At 40.4% G+C, this 26,789-nt stretch overlaps 1 protein-coding gene across 1 annotated transcript; it reads right to left on the reverse strand.

Moving 5' to 3' along the window:
- Positions 1–718: 718 nt before the first annotated feature.
- Positions 719–26,789, reverse strand: LOC116521723 (vomeronasal type-2 receptor 26-like). The gene is made up of 9 exons (XM_032236383.1): positions 26,777–26,789; positions 25,572–25,743; positions 23,232–23,409; positions 18,701–19,558; positions 16,167–16,394; positions 7,871–7,997; positions 6,887–7,781; positions 1,706–1,991; positions 719–1,303 (listed from the first exon to the last, which is right to left on the reverse strand). The coding sequence occupies exons 1-9, from the start codon at positions 26,787–26,789 to the stop codon at positions 719–721; spliced, it is 3,342 nt and encodes a 1,113-aa protein (XP_032092274.1).

The following is a 26,789-nucleotide window of genomic DNA, read 5'->3' on the forward strand; positions in this document are numbered from 1 at the left end:
AAGATTGTGGCATCTATGGTGCCTCTGAGAGAACCATTTTGGGGGTGTGGCAGGCCGAGTTACTACCTACTCAGCCGAACCGGTCCGAACTGGTAGGAACCTACCTCTGCAATCAATTTATTGTATATGTTTATTGTTATTTTCCCCCATAAGACTTCAATTATTTTTTAAATTGAATTCTCCAGCTTTCAGACTTAATGTCAATATCCCTAGTGAATATTGTTTGCTAGAGTTTACAGACACATATAGTAAGTACTGATATGGTAGAGGCATCATAAGTGCACCAGCATGACTAACATCCCCGTCCTACTGTCCCCATTATTTGTACCCATTTCCTCTGTTCTTATTCATGTTTATTCTTATTCTTATTATCTTGTACATGAGTGACAAACTAAAATGAATAAATGAATAAATGAATAAAAATTGTAGTTTCTGCTCTACTCTACAAACTTACCTCCCACCATACTTGATTGTGAAACTGTTTTCTTCCTTCTTTCACTATTAATTTTTCCCTGGATTTGGATGAATACAGAGATTGCAAAGCATGGGCCACAACATGGACTGCATTGTAAATATTGTAACTCTGTCCACTCATGCGTGTCTCAAACACAGATGTGGGAAGGGTCTCAATCCTCTCCTGTCCAGTACATTTCTTCTCAAATTTCTCCATTTTTGTGTTTGAAAAGGAGCAATCAAATGCCTGTTCCCAAAATTCTTTTCAAAAATAATCATGCTGGTTGTTGTTTGGATTCAAATTTTGAATAAATTCTTGGAAATCTTGGACCTCCTTTGTGTGAACTGCAAAGGATAAAACACCATGTAGGAAATGGATATCCCAAGATTTATGAAAGGAAATTGAAGTGTAATCTGTCTGAGCTGTTATAAGCCAAATCTTTTTCTTCCTTGGTATATCCTCCACTTCTGAAAACTGGAGGAAAGTTCTCACAACTGATATGGCCTGAATTTCACCATATACGATTATCACATTAGCTGTGCTGTTCATGATAACATGGTATATATGTAATCCTTCATCTATAGTATCAGTAAAATCACTGTAAAAAGCTACATTTGTTAACTCTGCTATGAATTCAGTGCAGATGCCATGCTCGGAAAATGTGGGGAGCATCTCCCAGAGAAATTTTTCTCCTTTCTCATCCTTTACTACAATAATTCCAATCCAGATCCATCTAAAATACAGCAGTAGCAAAAGGCCCTTACATTGGTACGATTCAGCTGGAAACATTTGTTGGAAGAAAATTGATTGAGTCTTTTGATCCATGACTGGAGCAGAGCCATAGGTCAACTACAGAAAAATAAATATATGCAATTCCAAAGTCTGTGTGAGCCTCTTAAAATGTAGATATTCATTTCAGTCTTTGACTGCCCTTGAGTTTATGTAATGAAATACTAGTTGCTATTTTTTTGAAATATCAACCAAGGTGTCACTCTTAAGTTATCACTTTTCCTGGAAATAGTCTCATTGTGAATATTTCAGATTTGAGCTTTAGAATTGGGGAACAACTTGCTAAACCAAGTATCCCCACTGTATATTCAGAGTTACAATTATTCATGCTGCTATGGTGATCCTAACAAGCAAAAAATAATAACTAGAAAATTCAACATTCTCTCTTTTTTTTACGGAAAAAAGCATACAGATTTCTGGGGGTACAGGACAATGGTAATGTATATCTTCAGTATATCTTACCTGAGGAACTTTGTAGATGCACAATACAGTTGCCATGTGAAGAGCGATGTCAGGTCCTGCAATGACTGCAGCCAAATTTTTTGGGACCCCACACTTATAGTTAGGGATGAATTTTCCCTGAGTGAAAGGCAACAACATTGAGGCAAAGTAAGTCCAGCCTGGACTAAAATGGCTGTTAAAAATGTGGAAGCCCAGTGTGACATTGGGTAGAATCTGGGGGTTTTCATTGATCTCTTTTACAGTAAAAACTAAGGCCAGGATATGCTGGTAATTCTGAAAAAATATTCTGTAAAACCAAGAAAATCAACATTAAAAATGCATTAAGAGTTGTTTGCTTCTTATGGTACTCGCAATCTTTCAATAGAACACAATGTGTGGAATGTGCATTTCTTAATCCAGGAGAAAGGCCTAATATTCAACCTCAGTTTTTAAATATCGATGAAATGGCTAAATTGATGTACCAGAAATATCAAATCAGAAAAGTTATTATGGGAAATATGTGCTCCCCCTGAAATAAATCTTGGGATAGTTAAATCTGAATTCTGGTGGCATTTGATTGGAATGCAATTTTGCAGGCTAAATCTGCCCACTGCCAGGAATTTGATTCTGGCCAGCTCAAGGTTGACTCGTCCTTCTAAGGTAAGTAAAATTAGGACCTAAATTGATTTGGGAAATATGCTGATGCTGCTCTGAGAGTGATGTAAAGCACAGTGGAGCAGTATATAAGTCTAAGTTCTATTGTTATTACTGTCTTCCTAAATTAAGTCACATATCCCTCTATATTTATATATATTTAGATGTGGGGGTTTTATATAAAGAGAGATTTGGACCTTTTTAAAAAAAACTTACATGGAAATTGAAGTAAAATATATCTTCACATAAAAAAATCTAGTATTTTGTTTAAGATGCTTTTTCTGAAGCTTTTGTCACTGAAGCACTTTAAGCATTATATGGTTTAACAGCAATATGCAGAAAGTGACAATGAAATGATGTTGTACTTATATAAGTCCATCATGAAATCCCTGAGAAGGATTTTGACTGAAATCAATGGGTTTAGAAAATGTAAAGAATACAGAAATAATGCCAGCAATGTTAATCTCTCCAAGCTGATGGTGCGTGTGATGAATAGGAAGAGGTTCGTGAAAATCACACTGAAGGCTAGGATCCTTGCACAGCACTCGAGGCATTACAATTAATAGTAACTCCATGAATACTAACATATTCCATGAGTGTTTTCTTTTTCTGTCAAAATGTCTCTGTCTGCAACAAGATCTTTGAAGTAGATCAAATTGACCTGTCTTCTTGAGATGTTTCTCAAAGAGAAATAGAGAGTATAGCATACTATCAAATCAACTCACAAAGCTTGGGGACTTCCATCCATGGGATGGAATAGCATGAGAACAATAAATAACATCCTTCTGGGTCAGTTCCTCCATTTTCATGGAAACCCATAGGATTTTGAAGAGACAAACAAGCTAATTCAGTTATGATAGAGACACTGTCACCTATGTAAACATCTTCAAAACATCTGAGGGCCTCCTGAGGCAAGAAAGAATGATCTACGAACCAAAATAGAGATTATTTTGGGCATATGTATAAGTATTGATTATAGCTACTGTAGATTTATTCTGTTCTGTTCTGTTCTGTTCTGCTCTGCTCTGCTCTGCTCTGCTCTGCTCTGCTTTACTCCACTCCACTCCACTCCATTCCACTCCACTCCACTCCACTCTCTACTCCATTCTATTCCAATTAGATTCATGAATTCTTTGGAAATGATTATATTTATTGCACTTCTTGGTTCTCATGTGGTTGAATTCACATTGTTTCAGATTGGCATAGAATGTTATATGATGGTAATTTATGAAAACTGTATTGGGAAACAGATAGCAGCGTGATAAGGATAGAGCTGAGTGGCAATTGTTTTACTAACCAAAGAACAGAGGAAATACTCAGCTTTTATACAGACTCAAACCATATTTTTAATTTAAAAATTGAATGATATAGCAATCGGAATATAGTTTGTTTAACTCTCTTAGAAGCTGGAATATAGTGAATCAGTTCTCCACCAATCAACCATTTGACCATTGTTGTAGTGTCTTCATATAACATTCTCAGTAAAGAAAGTGCTTAACATGCAGTATGACTGCTATTGATAAGTTATAAGTCATGTCAATTATTAAGCGACCATTTATGACCTTTTTTACAGTAGACATTTAGTGAAAGTCTGGGTTATTAAGCAAATCCATTGTTTACTGGAAATTTCCAGCAAAATAGACTAAAATAGACTAGACTAAACTAGTCTACACCAGACTAAAATAATAAAATAAAAAATGAAATAATAATAATAAAATAAAATAAAATAAATAAAATAATATTATAATAATGAAATAAAATAATAAAATAAAATTACAAAGTAAAATAAGGTCACGTGACTGCAGGATGCTGTAAAAAGCCACAAGTGTGGATCAAAATGCTATATTTGGCTATTTGAATCCAGATTAGGGCTATGGCGATATCGCTGTTAACTTTCATCTGTAATTTAGCAACTGATTGTAACTCAAGAAGGTCCTATAGTTGTAGGAGCCAGTGGTAATAAAGAAAAAGGGTTTTGCCACAATCTTTTGATCAAATGCCACTTTCAGATCTCCGAAAACAGCACTCAGAGCACCTTCAGGAGGGTTGCAGAGAGTTTCATTTTAGTTTACTTTATTGTCATTTCACCTTGTACAAAGAAATCAAATGTGATCTTCAGTGTACAATGACAGTACAGGTTGTGGTTGTTAAGGAATCACATGTAGTCATTAAGCACAACATCAGGTGGTGGTTGGTTTCCTCATTGACTTGTCTTATTGGACACTGGCAGTAAAGGTCACAGTTGGTGGTGATGTGACTGTGGGAAGCTGTGCCAGTTGCCAAGTGCCCCAATCATGATCCTGTGACTATGGGGACACTGCGACAGCCACAACTTCAAGGACCAGCCGTAAGTCTTCTTGTTGAGCACTGTTGTAACTTTGAATGGTTGCTGAACAAGAAGTCACTAAGTGAGGATTACCTGTATAGTCAAAAGCCCTTCCTTGTCTTTCATGGTTGACAAAGCATAATTTTACCCATGTGGAAGCAATCGGACCAACCACTTGGTGGGCTCCATAGTGCCCTGGGGTCCCTGGCCTGCTGGCAAATCCATGTCTTCATGCTTTTTGAAACAATGTTAGTGGTGGTGGGGACCTTATTATTTCTGCAAGGATGATGTTGCACATATATCTTCAATTCCCCTCAGTTTAAAAAAATCACCTGCCTGAGCATCCTCTCTTTCTCTTCCTGTCCCACCATTTTCTCCGCCTCCTCCTTCTTCCTGCAGGGATGGCTCTCCCAGGGGCCTAGCTATATCCTCCGGTATTTTATGAGAATGTATAAAATTGTCTGTAATAGTCTTTTCACGTTTCAATCCAATTTGTAACAAGGCTTGCTGACTATAGACGCCCCTTGTCCTGCGGGGGTCATTCATGTGTGCAGCCATCTTGAATGGCAGTTGGAATTAACCTACTGTATTTTTTGGAGTATAAGACGCACTTTTTTCCCTCAGAAAAACAGGATGAAAATCTGGATGCATCTTATATACTTTTACAGCATTTTTTTCCCCTCACGAAACCCAGCCCCCTTCACCAAAATGGCTGTGCATAGCCTCTAGGAAGTTTTTAGAGAGCTCTTTGGGGCTGGGGAGGGAGGAAATGAGCAAAACACAGCCCATTATTTGCTCAATTTTGCCCTCCCAGCGCCCAGGAGCACTCTATAAACTTTCTAATACCCATGCCCTTATCCATGCCCTTTTTTTTAATGAAAAAAAATGGACCTGTTTTCATATAAAATGGGCCGTTTTTTGCTCATTTCCCCCTCCCCTGAGCACTCTGCAAGCTCCCTTAAGGGTATTCATGCCTTTTTTGGGGGGGAAATGGCCCTGTTTTCATGGAAAATGGCCATTTTGGGGAGTTTTGTAGAGTGCAAAAACTCATATTTTTTATTTTTTTCCTCTTCAAGACCTTGGTGCATCTTATACTCTGGTGCATCTTATGCTCTGAAAAATACGGTAATTTCATTAAGTTCTTCTGTATGTTCTCCTTCTAGAGATGTTGAAGGATGATGTTGTGGACAGCTTTTCCAAAGGCTAAAAGCTGTCGACTATAGATGCCTCTTGCCTCACAGGGTACAATCAAGGCTTGTCGACTATAGATGCCTCTTGCCTCACAGGGTACAATCAAGGACAGGGGGAATCCAATCCACACTATGCACTGAAAAAAGAAGTGCTCAGTCACAGCATCCATGTGAACAGCCACCTTTCACCTCCAGGAGTGCTGCAGAGCAATGCACTGAGCCACAATAGAAAAACCTGGCTTTAACCAGGATTGCTCTGTTTGATAACTATGCATAGTTGGCTGCTAGAACCATTGTATCTGAGTTCATCTTGTTGTCTTCTTTGGCATTATAATAATATTTGTCATTTTGAGGGATTTGTAGTGAGCTTTGAATATTAGTGAATAAGAAAACAAATCAGATAGTCTTGCAATGCTGAAGTCAAAGAACGTAGAATAATAGAATTGGAAGGGACCTTGGAATCTAGTCCAATCTCCTGATTGAGCAGAAGACCCTATACTATTTCACGTAAATGATTGTCCAGTTTATTTTTGAAAGCCTCTAGTCATTGAGGAGCCATACCTTCTAAAGGCAATCTATTCCATTGGTTGATTGCTCTCTACATTAGGAAATTTCTCCATAGTTCTAGGTTGCTTCTCTCCTTAGTTAGTTTCCATCCATTGTTTCTTATCTTGCCTTTTGGTGCTTTGGAGGTTGACCCCCTCATCATTGTAGAAGCCCCTCAAATATTGAAAACACCGGTATCATATCTCTCCTAGCCCTTCATTAATCTAGACATACAATTCCTGAGTGCCACTAGAGAAGACTCATCACAGTCTTCCCTAGTAGGACACTTACAAAAGGAAGTGTGTATGATATATGTCAATAAATACATTTGTGCTATTGTGGGTTTATTTGTACAATTTGTTCTGATCCAAATCTCAGGGCAAGCAATATGGAATACCAATCTAACTGCACATTGCTCTTTGGGGAAAATGTTTTTTGGTATGTAACTATAAAAAATATCAAGCAAACAAAAATATTTGTTAAAACTTTCTTTTCATGAGCTGATGTTTATTGTTAAGTTCAGGTCTCATCACAATTATAAAACACTTGGGGAAAAAGATGCACACTAATAATCCAGCACTGGAGGAGATCATGGAGAAGATCTCCACAGCCAATGTATATTTTCCCCTTGTGCTTAGATAGGTTGGGATAAAGCACAGCCAAACACTGCAGAAGACCAACATGCTGAAGGTGATGAATTTGGCTTCATTGAAGCTGTCAGGTAAATTCCTGGCTAGAAAAGCAGCAGAAAAGCTAAGGAGAGCAAGAAAACCCATAAAGTCCAAAACACAGCAGAACATGGTGACCGATCCTTCACTGCATTCTATGATCACTTCTTCAGACAATGACTTCATATCAAAATCTGGGTATGGTGGGGATGTTATCAGCCACACAGCACAAAAACCTATTTGAACAAGCGAACAAGATAGAAGAATGAAACTAACCATTCTACCACCCACCCATTTCCTCAATCTGGAACCAGGTTTGGTGGCCATGAATGCTAGAACCACTACAAACGTTTTGGCCAATACGCAAGAAACTGCCACAGAAAAGATGAGGCCAAAAGCCGGTTGTCGAAGGAGACACATAGCCTTATTGGGTCTTCCAATAAATAGAAAGACACAAAGGAAAGAGAGGAGGAGGGAAACCAGGAGTATATAGGTGAGATTTCGGTTGTTGGCTTTGACGATGGGAGTGTCATTATGTGTCATGAAGATTGTGATTACCAAAGATGCAATTAAAAAAAAGCAAAGAGAAAGAATAGTCAGACTGGTCCCCAAGGCTTCTTCATAGGATAAAAATGTGATCTGCTTTGGAATACAGATATTTTTGTCAAGGTTTGGATAATGGTCTTCTGGACACCGAAAGCAGTCATCCATGTCTGAAAAAGAGCATAATAGTTGGATATAGTGGATTATAGACCATACTGCACTCTCATGTCTTAGTCCCATTATTTTGGAAATTTCCTACCTTTCTCCTTTGATATTTCCCCCTCTGGACATGGAAGGCAATTATAGCAGCAAAATGATTCCCCTTCTCTCTTGGCCTTGCTGTATCCTGCCTCACAAGGATCATTGCACCTAGAAAAAGGTGATCCCTATCCATGAATGAAGAAGAATATTTTAAGAAACAGAAGGGAAAGGAACTGCTTGAAGAGTTGTTATTACTGGGTAATCAACAAATTAAAGAGGAAGTAATAAACTATCAATCTTCCCAGATATACCAGACAGGAAATGAGCTAATTTTACTTTACTGTAAGGCTATTAACAGAATGGGGACATGGTGGCTCAGTGGCTAAGATGCTGAGCTTGTTGATCTGCATGTGCATTCCCCCGCATGCGTGCTAGTGGTCTCCGGATCTAGCGGGCAGTGCTCATCTCTGTTTCTAAGTCAAAGAACCAATGCTATCTGAAGACATCTCTATGGTTATGTTGCCGGCATAACTAAATGCTGAAGGCACAGAGAATGCTGTTACCTTCCCACCAAGGTGGTCCCTATTTTTCTACTTGCATTTTTATGTGCTTTCGAACTGCTAGGTTGGCAGAGCTGTAATAGGTAAGAGGTAATAGGAGCTCACTTCGTTATACGACACTAGGGATTTGAACTGCCAACCTTCTGATTGACAAGCTCTTAGCCACTGAGCCACCGTGTCCCCTTTCAGAGTACTGAAGACCCTGTTAATTTACTCAGGTCCATCAGTTCAAATTGTTCCCTGATAATTGGAGAACAAGCATCTCCTCTAGACCTACAAGAATGGCATCCCACTGAGAATGACTTTGTCCAACAGATGCTGGGCAAATTCCTCCACATGCATGAGGTTCCCTGAGCCCTCTTTGCCCAAAAGAGCTTACCCGAAACAGTGCTGTGAGGTAGCTCTCTGTAAATGCAATAAAGAGCAGAAAAGTACAATGCTATGCTAACCTCATTAGTACAAGATAGTCCTTAATAGCAGTTCTGACCCATATTTGTTTGAGTTTAACATTTGCTGAGTGCCAGTGACACTCTAGAGCTCTCTTTTCTTATTTCTTCTCTCTGAACTCATATGTGAACCATGTGGAGCAACAGCATCCCCAAGAAAGGAGGGGTTTGATGTGTACTATCCGTTCTAATGCCTCATTAACCCCCCTTATTCCAAGTGGGAAGCAAAGCTTTGGATGGACTGGGTAGAAGACCAATAGGAACAATCCCCAATTCTTTCTGAAATCCATCCAGGTCCATCAGTCAATGAGAATGGAACAATCTAATGGACCCAGCATCCCCACAGTAAATAGTGATATTAGAGAATCACATGGAAACCAGGACATGATCTGACCATCACAAGGGAACTAAAAGTTCCCTCAATTTCAGATCATATAGTCACTGCTCTGAAAGTAACATCAGAACTGGTATGTGACAAATATCATGATCTGAAATATCATGATGGCCATGACCTCCCAAATTACCACAGAGCCTGGGAAAACAGATTGAAGAACCTAGAATCATAAGTCTGGGAAACTGCATGACTAAATGCTGAAGGTGCATGAAACGCTGTTACCTTCCCACCATAGTGGTCCCTGTTTTTCTACTTGCATTTTTTGCATGCTTTTGAACTGCTAGATTGGCAGAATCTGGGACAAGTAATGGGACAGTGGTGGGTTGCAGGCGGTACTCCCCGGTACGGGCATACTGGAGCAAGCCCGGAGCACCGAATACCATTCCGGCACTGTGCTCCAGAGAGCCCACCTGCCCTCTTGAGCTCCTTACCAGTCTTTTAAGTCTTCTGCGCTTCAGTGTATGGTGCATACAGCGCCTGCGTGATGCTCCACTGAGCAGCTGGAGCATCACAGGGGCTCACAGTGGCACTAAGACACATGTCTGTGCTGCATGCATGTGTTGCACGTGATGCCTATGGGCCCGTTCCAACTGTACCGGTTGGAATTGGATCTGGAACCCATCACTCTAATGGGAGCTCACTCCATTAGGCAGTGCTAGGGATTCGAACCGCCAAACTGCCAACCTTTCTGATTGAAAAGCTTAGCATCTTAGCCACTGAGCCATTGTATCATAAGATTGTCAAGGCCAATTGACAATCATCCTTCCTCCGGAGTCTCAGTGATGAAACCAAGGTGGACATATCTCTGAAAGGCCCATCCATCCACCCTTTCTGGACTCAGCCAAATCTCAGTAATGCATACCTGGTTGGCCCTCTCATCCATGATTACATTGCAAATGAGGGAGGCTTTATTTATTTTTACATTTCCCCGCTTTCTATCTCAATTAATGGTTGCTATTTTTATCTCTTTATTTAAAAATTCAATAAAGATATATATTTAAAATGAAAATAAAAGAGCGTTTATTACTTACTAACCATATTTAGAACCAACAGCTGAAATGCAGGAGCACTTGAAGTCTGCTAGCTTAGTAAAGGGGCTGAGACCAAGGAGCTAGAGCATGAAATTGATGTAAGACATCAATCCCATGTTTTGCCAGAACTACCCATTCTATGTCTCCCAGCATGTTTTTCCATGTTTGTCACCACCATTATACTTTGGCTTGCCCACCCCCACTCCCAATATAGCACCATCCCCTAATCCTGTCTCTCCCTCCCCCAAGAATGGAAACCTCTTACTGTCTCCTCCAATCATCCCTGGGATAAGAAGCTAGGTACTCTACCTTTGCTAGACCAATTCTTGAATACAGCTTATCTAGGTTTAGGTTAGGTTAGGTTTAATTTATTTGTATGCCACCCTTTTCCCTGAGGGGACTCAGGGCGGCTCACAACTCAAAAAGGGAGGGGAAATACAAACAGAGTAACAAAAACATAAAAAACATAAAAACCATACATAGTTAAAAGCACAACAATCATACCATTCGAAGTGGGGCAGCGAGTCTTTAGCCCCAGGCCTGTTGGAACAGCCAGGTTTTAAGGGCTATGCGGAAGGCCTGGAGGGTGATGTGGGTATGAATCTCCACGGGGAGTTTGTTCCAGAGGGTCGGAACAGCCACAGAGAAGGCTCTCCTCCGGGTAGTTGCCAGTCGACACTGGCCAGCTGATGGAATTCGGAGGAGGCCTAGTCTGTGGGATCTAATTGGTCTAGTGGAGGTAATTGGCAGTAGGTGGTCTCTCAAGTACCCAGGTCCAATACCATGAAGGGCTTTGTAGGTGACGACTAGCACCTTGAAGCGTACCCGGAGATCAACAGGCAGCCAGTGCAGCTCGCGGAGGATAGGTGTTACATGGGTGAACCGAGGCGCACCCACGATCGCTCGCGTGGCTGATTCTGGACAAGCTGAAGTTGCCAAATACTCTTCAAGGGCTACCCCATGTAGAGCACATTGCAGTAATCCAGTCTGGAGGTCACAAGGGCACGAGTGACTGTTGTGAGAGCCTCCCGGTTCAGGTAGGGACGCAACTGGTGCACCAGGCAAACCTGGGCAAATGCCCCCCTGGTCACAGCTGACAAATGATGTTCAAAAGTCAGCTGTGGGTCCAGGAGGACTCCCAAGTTGCGGACCCTGTCTGAGGGGCATACTGTTTGACCCCCCAGTCTGAGAGGCGGAACACTTGGCCAATTAGTACGAGGGAAGCACAGCAGCCACTCAGTCTTATCTGGATTGAGTACAAGCTTCTTAACCCCCATCCAGTCCCTAACAGCCTCGAGGCCCTGGCACATCACGTCAATCGCTTCATTGAGTTGGCACGCGGCGGACACATACAGCTGTGTATCGTCCGCATACTGGTGGTATTTTATCCCGTGCCGTCGAATGATCTCACCCAGCGGTTTCATGTAGATATTAAAGGGGAGGGGGGACAGGACCGAACCCTGCGGCACCCCGTACGTTAGGGGCCTAGGGGTCAATCTCTGCCCTCCAACCAACACCGACTGCGACCTGTCCGAGAGGTAAGAGGAGAACCACTGTAAGACAGTGCCTCCCACCCCCACCTCCCGCAGTCGTCGCAGAAGGATACCATGGTCGATGGTGTCGAAAGCCGCAGAGAGGTCAAGGAGCACTAGGATGGAGGCATGACCTCCATCCCTGGCTCTCCAGAGATCATTGATCAATGCGACCAAAGCGGTTTCCATGCTGTAGCCAGGCCTGAAACCTGACTGGAAGGGATCTAGATAATTGGTTTCCTCCAAGGACCACTGGAGCTGAAAGGCTACCACCCTCCATCTATCTGGAATCCACACTCTTTATTGGACATTAGTACAATTGAGCGAGTCCAGAGATATTTCAAGAGAAGAGTACTACACTCTTGCAGCAGAATACCCTACATCACCAGGCTTGAAATTTTGGGCTTGGACAACCTACAACTATGCCACCTATGGTTGGACTTGAGCATAGTACACAAAATTATCCGGTACAATGTCCTACTGGTCAATGACTACTTCAGCTTCAATGACAATAATACACGAGCATGCAATAGATACAAACTCAAGCTAAACTGCTCCAAACTCGATTGCAGAAAATACGACTTTAGCAATAGAGTGATCAGTGCCTGGAATGCACTACCTGACTCTGTTGTTACAACCTAAACCCCCCAAAACTTTAACCTTACACTGTCTGCTGTGGACCTTACCCCATTCCTAAGAGGTCAGTATGAGCATGCATAAATGCACCAGCGTGGGTAACATCCCTGTCCTAGTATCCTGATTTATTTTTACCCATTTCCTTTGTTCTTATTCATGTTTACTCTTATTTCTGTTATTTTGTACATGAGTGACAAAATAAATAAATAAATAAAATAATAAAATAAAATAAAATAAAATAAAATAAAATAATAATAAAATAAAATAAAATAAAATAAATAAAATAAAATAAAATAAAATAAAATAATAAAACAAAACAAAACAAAACAAAACAAAATAAAATAAAATAAAATAAAATAAAATAAATACTTAAGGACTTTAGTTTACAGACCAACCTGAAAGCCAGGACTACTTAAGGTCTGCTGACTGGGTACAGAAGCTGAGACAAAGAATGCAAAACTGGTAAAAAAAAACACCAGTCTTGCACACTCTGAGAGTGTGACAAACCCCTGTATCCCTCACCTATGCACTCCAATCATGAGAGAAGAAGCTGGGCACTCAAAACACTTTAGCTTCACTAGTTCTTAGTGCTATGGATAAGACTGGAGCTTTAACATCAAAACTATGGTTCCTATTGTCCATTACTGCTTTTGATTATACAGTGAGACAAAGCAAAGGGTGCAGTATTTTGATCTCTCTCTCTCTCACACACACACACACACACACACACACAGAGAGAGAGAGACACACACACACCAGCACAGGAACAATATTATGGGACTTCCTTCAATAAAGATAATATTTTATCTACATACTGTAGATGTAGGCAGACAAATCTAGATTCATATATCTAACCTGATTAAAGCTTACTGGCCATGTGATAAAATCCACAGAGATGTTGAAGAACTTATCTGGAGGCACTGTAGGATCTATTGCTCCAACTTTGACCCCTTAGTGCTAGACCCCTTGGAGACTCCTTAGTGCTAGACTCAGGTCAGTGGGAGCCACGGTCCCATTGCCCTCCTTCCTGAGCCAACATGAAGGGGACCACGGCTCATGCTGACCTGAGTCTAGCGCTAACGAGTCTCGTGCACAGTGTGGCTCTTCTCTGCAGCACAGCCAGGTATTCACTTCTCAGTGGCGGCAGCGGAAGGAGTCGCTGTCCCCGCCACCATGATCCTGGGGTATTGTGCTTGCACGGGCAAGAAAGAGGTGAAAGAGAAAAGGGGAGAAAGAGAGAGAGCAAGAGAGAGAGAGAGAGAGGGAGAGAGAGAGAGAGAGAGAGCAATGAAAGAGACCTGTAAGGAGAGAATGGGAGAGAGAAAAAAGAGAGGAAAACAAATTAGAGAGAAAAGCGGGAGAGGGAGAGAGAAATGAAAGAGAACCGAAGGGAGAGAATGAGAGAGAGAGAGAGAGAGAGAGAGAGAGAGAGAGAGAGAGAGAGAGAGAAAAGAGAGGGAAACAAATCAGCGCTAAAAGCCACCCCCGTCCTCCTTCCCTTCCTCTCCACAACCTTCTCCTGAAAACTTTTTCCCAAATAATACCAGCAGCCATTTCATCTCCACCAAAGTAGATACATACACACATGTGTGCATGACATACACACACACACACACACACACACCAAACAAAATAAATAAATAAATAAATAAATAAATGGCAGAAATGGAGAAAGAAGTGAGACCTCCAAAAAGTAAAAGAAGCAGAAAGCTGACTCATCCTGTAAAAAGGGAAATCAATGAAGGTACATCTCTGCGCTCCTCCTTTATTGTCACTGTATCGCAAGTGAGAAGGGAAGAAAAAGGGAAGAAGGGTAGCGGTGGTGCCGTTGAGTCACAGGAAGAACAAGCGCCCTCTACTATGGGGCAGGAGGACCGCGTGCCTCACCTACCTCGGGACATTTTAGGCTTTTAAGCCTCGCTTAACTCTGCTTGAGCGATCATAAAATGCCTAAAAAGTCAGACTAGATGAGGCATGCAGTTCTCCTGCCTCATAGTAGAGGGCGCTTTTTAGAAGCTTTTTTAAACAGTTAGGCAGTAATTCACGGTGAGGCAACACCTCAGCACTTGCCTTTTTCCTTTTACGTTTTTTTGTTTTCATGATGAGAGCGTTGAGGCTATGCCTCACCTGACTGCACGTCACTGGCTTGTATGCATCTGCCTTAGCATCATTGTTGACTTCTGATGACTACCTAGACAAGACCTTCTCTTTCTTTCTTTCTTTCTTTCTTTCTTTCTTTCTTTCTTTCTTTCTTTCTTTCTTTCTTTCTTTCTTTCTTTCTTTCTTTCTTTCTTTCTAACATAGCTTATCATTTTCTGCTTTTCTGCTGAATGAGAGGTACAATGGCTCAGTGGTTAAAAAACACTGAGCTTGTCAGCCTGGGTTCAAGACCCGAGCATCTTCGGTGGGAAGTTAGCAGGGTTCCATGTGCCTCAGTGTATAGTCATGCTGGCCACATGAGCATGGAAATTTCAAACCATAAGAGGCACATTGGTTAGAATGCAGTATTGGAAGCTAATTCTGCTGATTGCCAGCAGTTTGATGATTATTGGCTCAAGGTTGGTAAAATGAGGACCCAGATTGTTGGGGACAATATGTTGAGTCTGTAAACTGCTTAGAGATGGCTGTAAAGCACTGTAAAGTGGTATATAAGTCTACATACTATTGTTATTCAGACAATGCTGGCTTTCTCGGTTATGAAACAGAGATGAGCACTGCCCCATAGTGTTGGACATGACTGGACAGGGGAGTTCTTTAGCTTTACCTAGAGCTGAGAGAATGTAACTGGCCCAGGGTCATCCAACTGACTTTGTGCTCGTATAATCAGATAAAATTGCTTCTAATGTTGATATGTCAAATTAATTCTTTCTGTTCTTTCTGTTCTTTCAATCGCAATCAACCATTACTGGAAACTTTAAGGACATTAAAAAGAGATATAATATCAACATATTTGCCCCTTCCAGATAAGGTACTATGTAATGGAATATTTTGGCATTATTTCTCATCCATTATTACCACTTGCAAATTACTATATTTTTCAGAGTATAAGACACAGGTCATCCGTCCCCCCATTAAAGAGGATGAAAATTTGGGCGTGTCTTATACACAGAGACGGCAATAGGCTATGGCAATCCCTGCAGCCTGAAACAGTTGATCGCCAGGAGGCTGATCCAACTGACAATCAGCTGCTTGTACTAATCAGGCTGTACTGAAATTGAAACTGAAACATGCTGTTGCTGCAAGGAGGCAAATTGCTGGGAGGCAGAGGTAGATTTTTTTTTCTTGTGCTAATCAGGCTAAACTGAAACAGGCTGTTTGCTGTTTGGTGCAAGGAGGCAAATTGCTGGGAGAGAGAGAGGGTGGGAGGGAGGGAGGGAGAGAGAGAGAGAGAGAGAGAGAGAGAAGCAGAGGTAGATTTTTTTTCTTGTTTTCCTCCCCAAAAGCTAGGTGCATCTTATACTTTGGAGTTATACTATGGTAGTTACATGTTTCCTCAAAATCTTGCTATATTTACATTTAAAACCAAACCAAATCATTATACAATGGTAATTATTTATAGTACTTGTACCAAGAATTACAATTTGGTAGGTCCTTCAGTCACCCTATTGTAGATTTTGGACAGGTAAGATTTGAGTCACTAAAAATTCTTGAAATAAACTTCAAACATACTCTTACAGTTATTTCATTGTCCAGTGATTGAACTTGGAAAAGGGAGAAATAATGAGATGATCTCTAAAATGTAAATGGAAAAATACCTGGTTAAATCTCTCTGGCCATTTAATGGCATCAACATAAAGACTGAACATTTGGTCTTTGGGGGCTCTGTGATCAAATTTTCCCACTTTGACTCGATATAGACTTAGATTTGGGGATGCAATCCAGTTGATAATATCAAATACTGTTTCCAGTCTCCCATTTTGATCAAAGGAAATCAATTCCCCAACGCTATTGTTAAATGCCACTTTTTGTAGATGGTAGTGAAACTAAATTCAAAAGATAAAAAAATATAACCAATAAACTATTGCAAAAATAATAATTATCCATCATTTTAACTATTGTTTATCCACTGCAGAATGAACAACTCTTTTGCATGTTTCCCACCAATAGAAAAATAATACAAATAAATGTGGATAAGCAAGTAAGTAAAATGTTTGTTATATTAAAATTGAATTTGATGATATATGCTATCTATAGAAATTAGAATAACAAACAGAAAATGAAACAATAAATTTGGTATATTTTTCTGAAAGAGCGAAAAATGATATTGTCTATGTGTTAAGAAAAAATTAAATTAAGATGAAAATATGGGAAGAAAATAATGGGGCTGAAATTGGAATGGTAATGTGATGCAAAACAAATTATGTATGAGAGAATGTAAAAGGGCAGGGGGTAACCCGGACAACACTCTGTATAAAGAATTTAAAATTTGCAACAAAAAACAATGTTATTGGGGGGGAAAAACAAATATTACATGGGGCTGCCCCTGAAAAGTGTTAGGAGATTACCATTGGTCCAGAATGCAGCTGTGCGAGTGATATTGGGTGTACCGAGATACACACATGTTACACCTATCCTCCGTGAGCTGCACTGGCTCCCTATCGGTCTCTGAATGTGCTTCAAGGTGCTGGTCATCACCTTTAAAACCCTACATGGCCTTGGACCCAGATATCTGTGAGACCATCTTCTGCCACATATCTCCCAACGGCCGATGAGATGTCACAGGATGGCCCTTCTCTGGGTGCCGTCGACCAGTCAATGTCAGCTGGTGACTCCTCGGGGGAGGGCCTTCTCTGTAGCTGCTCCGACTCTATGGAATGATCTACCCCCGGAGATCCGGACCCTTCCCACTCTCTCGGCCTTCCGAAAGGCTACTAAAACCTGACTATTCTGGCAGACCTGGGGCTGGTGACCTCATGAATGAGGTCCAGCCCTGCCTAGATTGAGTGCATGATGTGTTTTTTCTTTTAATCTGCTTTTCTTCTCTATTTTTAACTTTTATCCTTTTTAGAATTATATCCCTGTAAGCCGCCCGGAGTCCTTCGGGATTGGGCGGCATATAAATTCATTAAATTTGAATTTGAAATAATATAAGGTGAAAATTTTTCACAATAGAAATATCAACAATCATAATCCAACACTATAGTTAATTAGATGCTCATTATTGATTTACTTATTATACGGCTAAATATATAAAGCTATAGAGAGTCAAAACAAGTTTACCACTGCTGGTAGGTATATAACCTATGACCATGATGGCAAACCTATGGTATGCATGCTCCAGGTGGCACACAGAGCCATATTTGCTGGCACACCAGTCATCAGCTCCAGCATGTATGCGCGTGCCAGCCAGCTGGTTTTTGGCCTTCCAGAGGGCTGGGGGAGGTCATTGTCACCCTCCCCAGGCTTCAGGAAAGCCTCCAGAGGCTGGGGAGGGTGAAAAACGACCCCAATGAGCCAACCGGAAGTTTAGAAATTATCAATTTCTGGCTTCCGGGGGGATTGGGGAAGCTGTTTTGGCCTTCCCAGGCTTCAGGAAAGCTTCCGGAGCCTGGGGAGTGGTCATGAATGCATGCAGGGGGGTGTTGCACATGCATGTGTACATGGGCGGGGAGGATTGAATTGGTGTGGGCATGCTTGTGCATTCAATAGCACACACACACACATGCACAATTGTGGCATGCCACAAGAAAAAGGTTCGCCATCATTGACCTATGATATCAAAGGGAAGAAAAAGGGGATGATGAAGAAGACAGACAAGAGATTAAAAAAATCAAGATCCTGGAATATTGCTGTTCCTCTCTAGGATGTCTATTACAGAAAGAAGTTTTCTTCCTCTGGTCCTTCCTGTAATTGCATCACACCCCTTTGTATTTAGATCCATTGACAATTAATTAATAAAAATCTTTTGGCGCTCACCCACAAATTGGGATGCTGAACTGTTCGGCTTCTATATGTAAGATGAGCCATGGTGGCCCAGTGGTTAGAATGCAGGCTACTTCTGCTGACCGCCGGCTGTTTGGCAAATCAAGTCTCACTAGGATCAAGGTTGATTCAGCTTTCCATCTTTCTGAGGTGGGTAAAATGAGGACCCATATTGTTGCAGGGAAATAGGCTGACTTTGTAAACCACTTAGAGAGGGCTGTAAAAGCAATGTGAAGTGGTATGTGCTATTGCTATTTCCTAACAGTTGGAATCATACGTAGTTGTATACGTAATACATGATTACAATGTATTAGCATGTCATTCATATATAGCAACATGTTTTGTGTTTGTGTATGCAGGACATTACCTGCCACAGATGTTGATTCAGGAGTTTCTTTTGTTCTTTCCTGGAGATAATTCTGTGTTTCAACTTTACTGAAGTCATGCGCTGCAATGCATGGGCCACAGAATAGACTGCATTATAGACAGCGTAGCTGTGGGGAGTTATGTTCATGTCAAAGACAGATCTAGGAAGATCCTCTGGCTTCTCCTCCCCAGTGCAGCGATTCCAAGCATTGCCCTCTTCCGAGGAAGTTGGGAAGGAGCAATCAAATGCCTGTTTCCAAAAGTCCTTAATAAAACCGTCTCTGGTCTCCATGTTAGGGTTTCTTCTCTGAAGAAAATTTTGGAAACCCACCAGCTCCTGGGAGTGAGTTGCAAAGGCTAGGGCACCATGGAGGATATCTAGATCCCAAGATCGCTGAAAAGGAACGGAAGTGAACTCCATCTCTGCTGTCATCACCCAGACTTTACTTGTCTTCATTGGTATGTTTTCAAGTTCTGCAATTCTGGGAAATGCCCTCAGAAAGACCGTAGTGTGAATTTCACCATGTAAAAGCACAACACTGGCTCTGCTGCCAATGATCTTTTGGTACATTTTGACCCATGATTCCACCATTTCATCAATGCCCGTTTTAAAATATAGGGTTGGCAATGGTTCTATAAATTCGAAGCAGATGCCGCTTTGGGAAAACTTGGGAAGTTCCTTCTGTACAAACCGGAGGCCATTGTGATCCTGTATGAAAATGACACCAATCCAGGTCCACGTGAAAAGCAAAAGCAGCTGGATCATCCCTGCGTACTGTTGGTTAATATTAGGGAACATCCATTGGAAGAAGGCTTGTTGGGATGGGTCACTAATCACAGGAGAAGAACCATATCCAAGCTGTGAAGGGGGAAAAAAAAGACTAACTAAATGACCTTATGTACAATTTTATAGTCTGAAGCAAGGGTGAAATGCTACAGGTTGGGCTGGTTCACCCGAGCCAGTAGTTAAAAAAAAAAAAGCTTAACAAAGCAAAAAAAAAAAAGTTCTGACATCAGCTGATGGTAGGAACTTTTTTAAAACTTTTTTTTAACGTTTGGGGTCCGTTTTTACTCCCAGGAGGCTTTCCTGAGTCCTGCTAGACCAAAAACGGGGTGGGGGAGTGTGGGATAGGTCTGTTTTTGCTCCCAGGAGGCTCCCCTTATGCATACTAGGTCAAAAATTTAGTCATTTTTTTAGTCATTTAGTCAAGAAAGAAAGAAAGAAAGAAAGAAAGAAAGAAAGAAAGAAAGAAAGAAAGAAAGAAAGAAAGAAAGAAAGAAAGAAAGAAAGAGAAGGTCTTGTCTAGGTAGTCATCAGAAGTCAACAATGATGCTAAGAAAGAAGAGGGAGGGAGGGAGGGAGGGAAAAAGGAAAGGGAGGAAGGACCACAAACCTGGCACTAGACTCAACTTCAGAGGATACCTTGAGCAATTGATACCACAGCAATCCAGGGCTGGAATGGACCTGAAGGTCATCTAGTCCAACCCTCTGCTCCAGCAGGACATTGTTAAAGTGAGCTTCTGTCTTTTTACCCACCCACCCCAGTCACATGACTACATAGCCATGCCCACCCAGTCACATAACCACACCAATCCACACTCCCAGAACTGGTAGGAAATTTTTTAAGATTTCACCACTGGTCTGAAGGGTGGAGAGCCATCTTATATTTTGGGAAAGGATGGAAGAAGATGAAAAGTGGGGAGAAGATTTATTAGGGTGGAACTTTACTTTTCTATAGTTTCTAAGATTTTATGGAAGTTTTATCTTTTCATTGGTTTCCTTCTGCATGTTCTAATGAAGAAGGGACCATATTGGCTTGATAGCATTGAATCTGATGCAAAGTTGAACATACAACAATTTGAAAGAAACTGCACTTGACAGGGCAGCATGAAGAGCACTTGCCTATAAAGTCACCAAGAGTTGGATACAATTAAATGCTTAATAACAAACCAATAAACTTATTCCAGCAGAGTATTTAACCAAATGGTTCGGTTGAGATCTGCATATGTGGGACTGATTGGGGTAGATTGCAGGGGTGACACCAAAATATAATTTTATCATATTTTATCTATATCTTAAATCATTGTATTCTATTCAAATTTCATTTTTGACTGTATTTCCAATTCCATTTTAAATTGTTTTTTATCAAATTTCATTTTAAATTGTTTTTATCAAATTTTACTAATAATTTGTTTCTGGAACTTTGTACTTTGATATGGCCCAAGGATTAATAAATAAAAACTCAATGTCAATGCCAATGCAATATTCCAATTATCTTAATCCAATTATCTTCATTTATTTATCTCTGTATGGAGATACATTTCCACCAAAATAATTGCCAAAGAATGGGAAAAGAGGGATTTTACTGAATATAACTACAGATAGCAATTCTCTGAATCTTAACAATATTTTATGCAAGTAATGGGCAAAAGTACTAAACTGTTAAGTTCAATCAGTACTTTGTAAATATATAGACTATATCAGTCAAGACAATTAACACAATTTTGAAAATAGTGTTGCCAGAAATCACAAAGTTGTTTCCAAGTTCTTTAAGAATTGGGATATGTTTCTTTTGGAGTTAAATTCTGGTAAAACGATCATTACTAGCACATTTTCTTTTCTAATTTAGAGGTCCTATGTTTATTTTAGTAATATGACTTGACAGAATGAGGATAGACTATTGATAGGTTCAATCTAATATCCGAAAAAGAAACAAACAAAGAAAGAAAGAAAGAAAAAGAGAAGAAAGCAGTCTAAGAATTAACACAATATGTCATTATAAATCACCCAAAGTTTAATAGTGACATTTGGATAGGCACAAAGCATACAGGAATTTGAAGGCAAAGTCGTGCCAGTCATTGTGCAGATTTTGGCTCCCTCTGGTGAATGCTGCTTTTAAAATGTGTTTCCAGCAAACTCCCAGAGCCTTTTCTTCTGTTGACAAGTGGAAGCCTTGGAAATTCTTCCTGCTCCACCCTATAACCCCTTCTTCAGGACTCCAGGATGGATGTGTTGAACTGCTGATTCATAATGACTTGATATGACTTGACTTCATGATGAGTCCTAGGATTGCAAGATGATCAAACTGTTCAGTTCTGGAGGAGATCAACCCTGACTGCTCTTTAGAAGGCCAGATCCTGAAGATGACACTCAAATACACTATATTACCACAAGTATTGGGCTCACCTGCCTTTACTTGCATATGAACTTACAGTATTTAACCTGTGATGATGTCTTCTTGACTGAATTGCTGTTAGAATTTTTCCACCTTTGGATTCATTGTTGAGTCATTGACACTGCATTAGTGCCCATAATGTGGCTAGATATTTCCTTAGTCTACTCCATGCTTCATTCATTTTTATTATTCTACAGGTGCATATCAGTTATAATGTGACTTCTCCAAATTAATGACTTTTTTCTTTATTCTTTGTGCTAATTATAGTTAGTCTGGATTTTATCAGACTGATTTTCATTTATCTGTTCTGTATTAATATGAAGATTGGGTAGAGAATTTGCAACAACATCCATTAGACATCAGTCAGAAGAGATCTGGAACATGCGGCATGTCCATATGGGACTGCATGGGGCAGGCAGAGGTTGAGGGGAGCAGGTAGTCCTGCAAGTTGCTTGGTTCTATGGTATCTAAAGCTTTAAAAGCAATAACCAGGAAACTTGAATTGCACCTGAACATCTATTGGGAGTCAATATAAGTTCATATGCGACTAAAGGCAGGTGAGTGAATACTTTTGGCAATATTGTGTAACTTTGGCCATTTAATGAGAAGGAAGGACTCACTGGAGAAGAGCCTAATGCTGGGAAAGATTGAGGGCAAAAGAAGAAAGGGATAGCAGGGAATGAGGTGGCTAGATGGAGTCACTGAAGCAGTCAGCATGAGCTTAAATGGACTCCAGAGGATGGTAGATGACAGGAAGGAGGAACGTTGTCCATGGGGTCGTGATGGGTTGGACATGACTTCGCAACTAACAACAATGACTTTTAAAAGATTCCCCTTCCGAGTCATGACAGAAATTTAAGGAACAGAAAAAAAACATAACTTCTACGATGGTGTTACATTCTTTGTCCCAAAGTAATTAATATTCTTACTGAACAAATGAGATGTCGTGGCTCAGTGGCTAAGACGCTAAGCTTGTTGATCAGAAAGGTCGGCAATTTGGCAGGTCGAATCCCTAGCACTGCATGACAGAGTGAGCTCCTGTTACTTGTCCTAGTTTCTACCAACCTAGCAGTTTAAAAGCATATAAAAATGCAAATAGAAAAATTGGGACTACATTTGGTGGGATGATAACAGCATTCCGTGCATCTTCAGCATTGAGTCATGCCGGCCATATGACCATGGAGATGTCTTCGGACAGCGCTGGCTCTTTGGCTTTGAAATGGAGACAGCTTTGAAATGGACCCCCTAGAGTCAGGAACAACTAGCACATGTGTGTGAAGGGAACCTTTACTGAACAAAACAAGAGAGACACCAAGTAGGCTTGATAACAAGTTGATGCTCCAACATCTATCTTACCTGTGGTATTTTGTAGATGCTGAGGATGGTGGCCATGAACACGCATGCCTGGGAGTCAGGTCCTCCAATCGTGGCCATATTAGTACTTTGGGAATCACATTTATAGTTTGGAATGAACTTGCCCCAGGTAGACAGAAGCTCCAGCGAAGCCAGGTAAGTCAAACTTCCAGTGAAGTATGCATTGTAAATATTGAAACCTAGGGAGATGTTGTTCAACATCTGAGGATCTTCGTTGATTTTTTTCACAGCAAAGACAAAAGCCAAGATGTGCTGGTAGGTCTGAGTTAGAAATCTGCAATGAGATTTAATTGCACCATTGTATTATCTCTGCTTACTTGTTAAATTCCCATTCCCTTATATATAGGTACTATATTTTGTAATGTTACTGAATCACAAGATACCTGGGCAACTACAATGAAGCCCAAGTTTACATTTGCAAACATTTTCAAATGAAAAAGTGGGATCCTTCAAAAATGGCTTTGTTGTGGCTCATAATTCTTCAAAGCACCATGCCAATTCCCCCCCAAAAAAAATTGATTTAAAATGCATGCAATTCAGTGAGATATATTTAAAACATTATTTAAAGGATGCTGAGAGAATCCTGTAAATCAGTTCTACACAACCTTCTTGAATGAGAAGTGAAAAAGAAAAAACAAAGAAAATCCAGATGCTTTTTTAAAAAGCACCTTTGGGACATAGTTCCATTATAAGCCCATTATATGAACATTGTATAAATCTAACTAGTTCAGTAAAAAGTAGTTAACCAAGAATTAGTGTGCAACTGTTCTGGGTTACAAGATATTTATAATTTGCTCAGCAAACTATGAATGCAAAACCTTGATTAGCTTGCCATAGAACAATGTACTAATCTGACAACTGATAGATATAGATTCTAGACTATCTGTCAAGGTGCTGATTAAAAAAAAGAATCTAAACCATCTCAGTGTTAACGTGTGTAACAAATTCAGTGAGAGAAATAGAATAACAAAATGACAGAGTTGGAAGGTACCTTGGAGGTCTTCTAGTCCAATCCCTTGCTCAAGCAGGAAAACCATTACTATTTCAGACAAATGGTTGGCTAATCTCTTCTTAAAAACCTCCAGTAATGGAGCATCTACAACTTCTGGAAGCAAGTTGTTCCGCTGATTAATTGTTCTAACTATCAGGAAATTTCTCCTTATTTCTAGGTTGGTTCTTCTGCTTGATCAGTTACCATCCATTGTTTCTTGTCCAGCTTTGATGTGCTTTGGAGAATAGTTTGACTTTCTCTTATTTGAGGCAGCCCCTTAGATATTGGAACACTGCTCTCAAGTCCCCCCTTAATTCTTCTTTTCATTAGACTAGACATATCTCATTCCTGCAACCGTTCTTCATATGTTTTAGCCTCCAGTCCCCTAATCATCTTTGTTGCTCTCATTTGCATTCTAAAGTTAAAAACAGGATTTGACAATAAAATATGGTGTTATCATGAACTCCATGCCCTAATTGCAGAGACGGAAATTTACCGGTAGATTATGTGAACATTGTAGTTTTGGCACTGAGCTTTTCCTAGCCATCCAAACTTGCTTCTTAATTGCAAGTTCATTTTCCATGCCAAATATCCAGATCCCATCCTGGTACTGTTAAGGATTGTTTTACTCACATTTTTTGACAGCTTTCATTTGTCTTTCTTTTAACAGTTCATAATTAGTAATGGGATATTTCTCTAAGATAACTAAAGCTTCATCCATCTTCCTTTGCTATACCAGGAAAGTGAAACAAACAATTCTCTTTGATGACAGAATGATAGAAAAATGATAATGAGAATCATAATATGTCATGAGTTGTGTGTCGGGAGGTGGTGGAATGCATCCTATTTATCTCTATCTATTGAGCACTTTGCACAACAATATTGTCTAAAGTAATGTTAATGTGCTTCATATTTGCCCGGAGTCCTTAACATTGGATCAGAGTTCCCACCCATTAAATCTTAAATCATGCTATATGCCTTAATGCTTATGTTGATTGGAAAGTAAAGCCTGAGTCTAGGGGCTGATCAGAGGTGGGCAGTACATGAATTAACAACTGATTTGCCCATCACTGAAAATATGAGAGTATGCACCATCTACACATGTGCTTGGCATTCCACTCATGTGGATTGCCATGTGGATTGGCATTTGCTCATCCATGGACCTTGCACACATGTGCGGCATCAAAAACAAGACTAAATAGGACAGTTATGCCACCCCCATTTGTAGGTTGCAACTACCAGTTCACCAGAACCAGTCTGAAGCGGCAGCAGCCCACCAGTGGGGCTGACCCACACCCTGAAACATTTGGTTTAAGGTACTAGTTGCTTACATGAGGTCATCAAGGAGTTCAGAAGAAGGATGGCTTTCAAAATTGAGAGGGTTGGAAAACATGTAGCTCTGCGAAGTAATGCCAGCTATGATAACATCCCCTGACTGATAATACTTATGGTTGATTTTGGGAGGAACACCGATTACGCATTTAGGAACTGGGACATCAGACACTGCCCAAGGAGACAATATGAAAATCAAGATAATAGAATTCATCATCTTGCATTCACACCCTCTCCTTATCACCAAAGTCAACCATTCATTTCCAATCATTCCAGTGTTGGTGTTAAGCTGTGCTATACTTCCAGGGCCAGGAATCCCAGCTTCATTAAGGAAGGAAATCCAGTGCTCCCAATTACATTAAGGTTCTTGCACCAATTCATCCAGCACTAATTATAAAGACTCTTCAGTCTTGATTCCCTATTTTTGTTGGCCTCTGCCAGAAAAATCTCTTGTCATCTGGAGGAGTGTTCCAAGTAATCAGCATCAATTGGATAATTATAGGGAATTTAAACTCTTGTTCATCATCTGATGTTCATGTAGCAGAAGAGAACATTTTCCCTCTATAGTTTTCTCTTTTAAAGTTTCAAAACAATGCAACTTCCTATAAGGAAGAGACCAGAAGGGTGTCATGTCCAAAATTGGCAAGATGGCAAAAGTGTTGCATTGGAAGCCCATTTCTTTTTGTATACTGGGTGAGAGTTGCTTCTGAAATGCCATATTTGGCATCTTGCCCATTTGACTTCCCCAGGGGAGGCTGGGAGATAGATCAAAATGTATGAACATATTCTAGTATATACTTATAATATGCATGAATTTTAATTTTTCTACACATTATTGGATTCGTATCCAAATTTGGGTTATTGTGCTTTAATGTGGGATTTTGCCATTTTTAGAAACCCTGCTAAAATATAATATTTAACTTATTTTATTTAGATGAATTCCTCCATACATGCACACACACACACTGGAATAAATATACGAGACACAGGAAATACTATCAAAGTATCTGAGGGTTGTAATCAGAGGTGGTATTCAGCAGGTTCTGACCAATTCTGGAAAACTGTAGCGGAAATTTTGAGTAGTTCAGAGAACTGGTAAATACCACCTCTGGCCACTCACCCATCTATTCTCTCTATTCTCCCAAGTTCCAGCTGATTTGGAGAAAATGGGGATTTTGCAGTATCCTTCCCCTGCCATACCCACCAAACCATGCCAT

This window comes from Thamnophis elegans, chromosome Z, assembly GCF_009769535.1.
Source record: "Thamnophis elegans isolate rThaEle1 chromosome Z, rThaEle1.pri, whole genome shotgun sequence".
Taxonomy (NCBI): domain Eukaryota; kingdom Metazoa; phylum Chordata; class Lepidosauria; order Squamata; family Colubridae; genus Thamnophis; species Thamnophis elegans.

Coding starts and splice junctions, on each gene's coding strand:
- LOC116521723 (XM_032236383.1), bottom strand. Junction 23,410..25,571: donor GAACTCCTTGATGACCTCAT/GTAAGCAACTAG, acceptor TATTTACAATGC/ATACTTCACTGGAAGTTTGA. Junction 7,998..16,166: donor GGCCAGAGAGATTTAACCAG/GTATTTTTCCAT, acceptor ATTCATGGATAG/GGATCACCTTTTTCTAGGTG.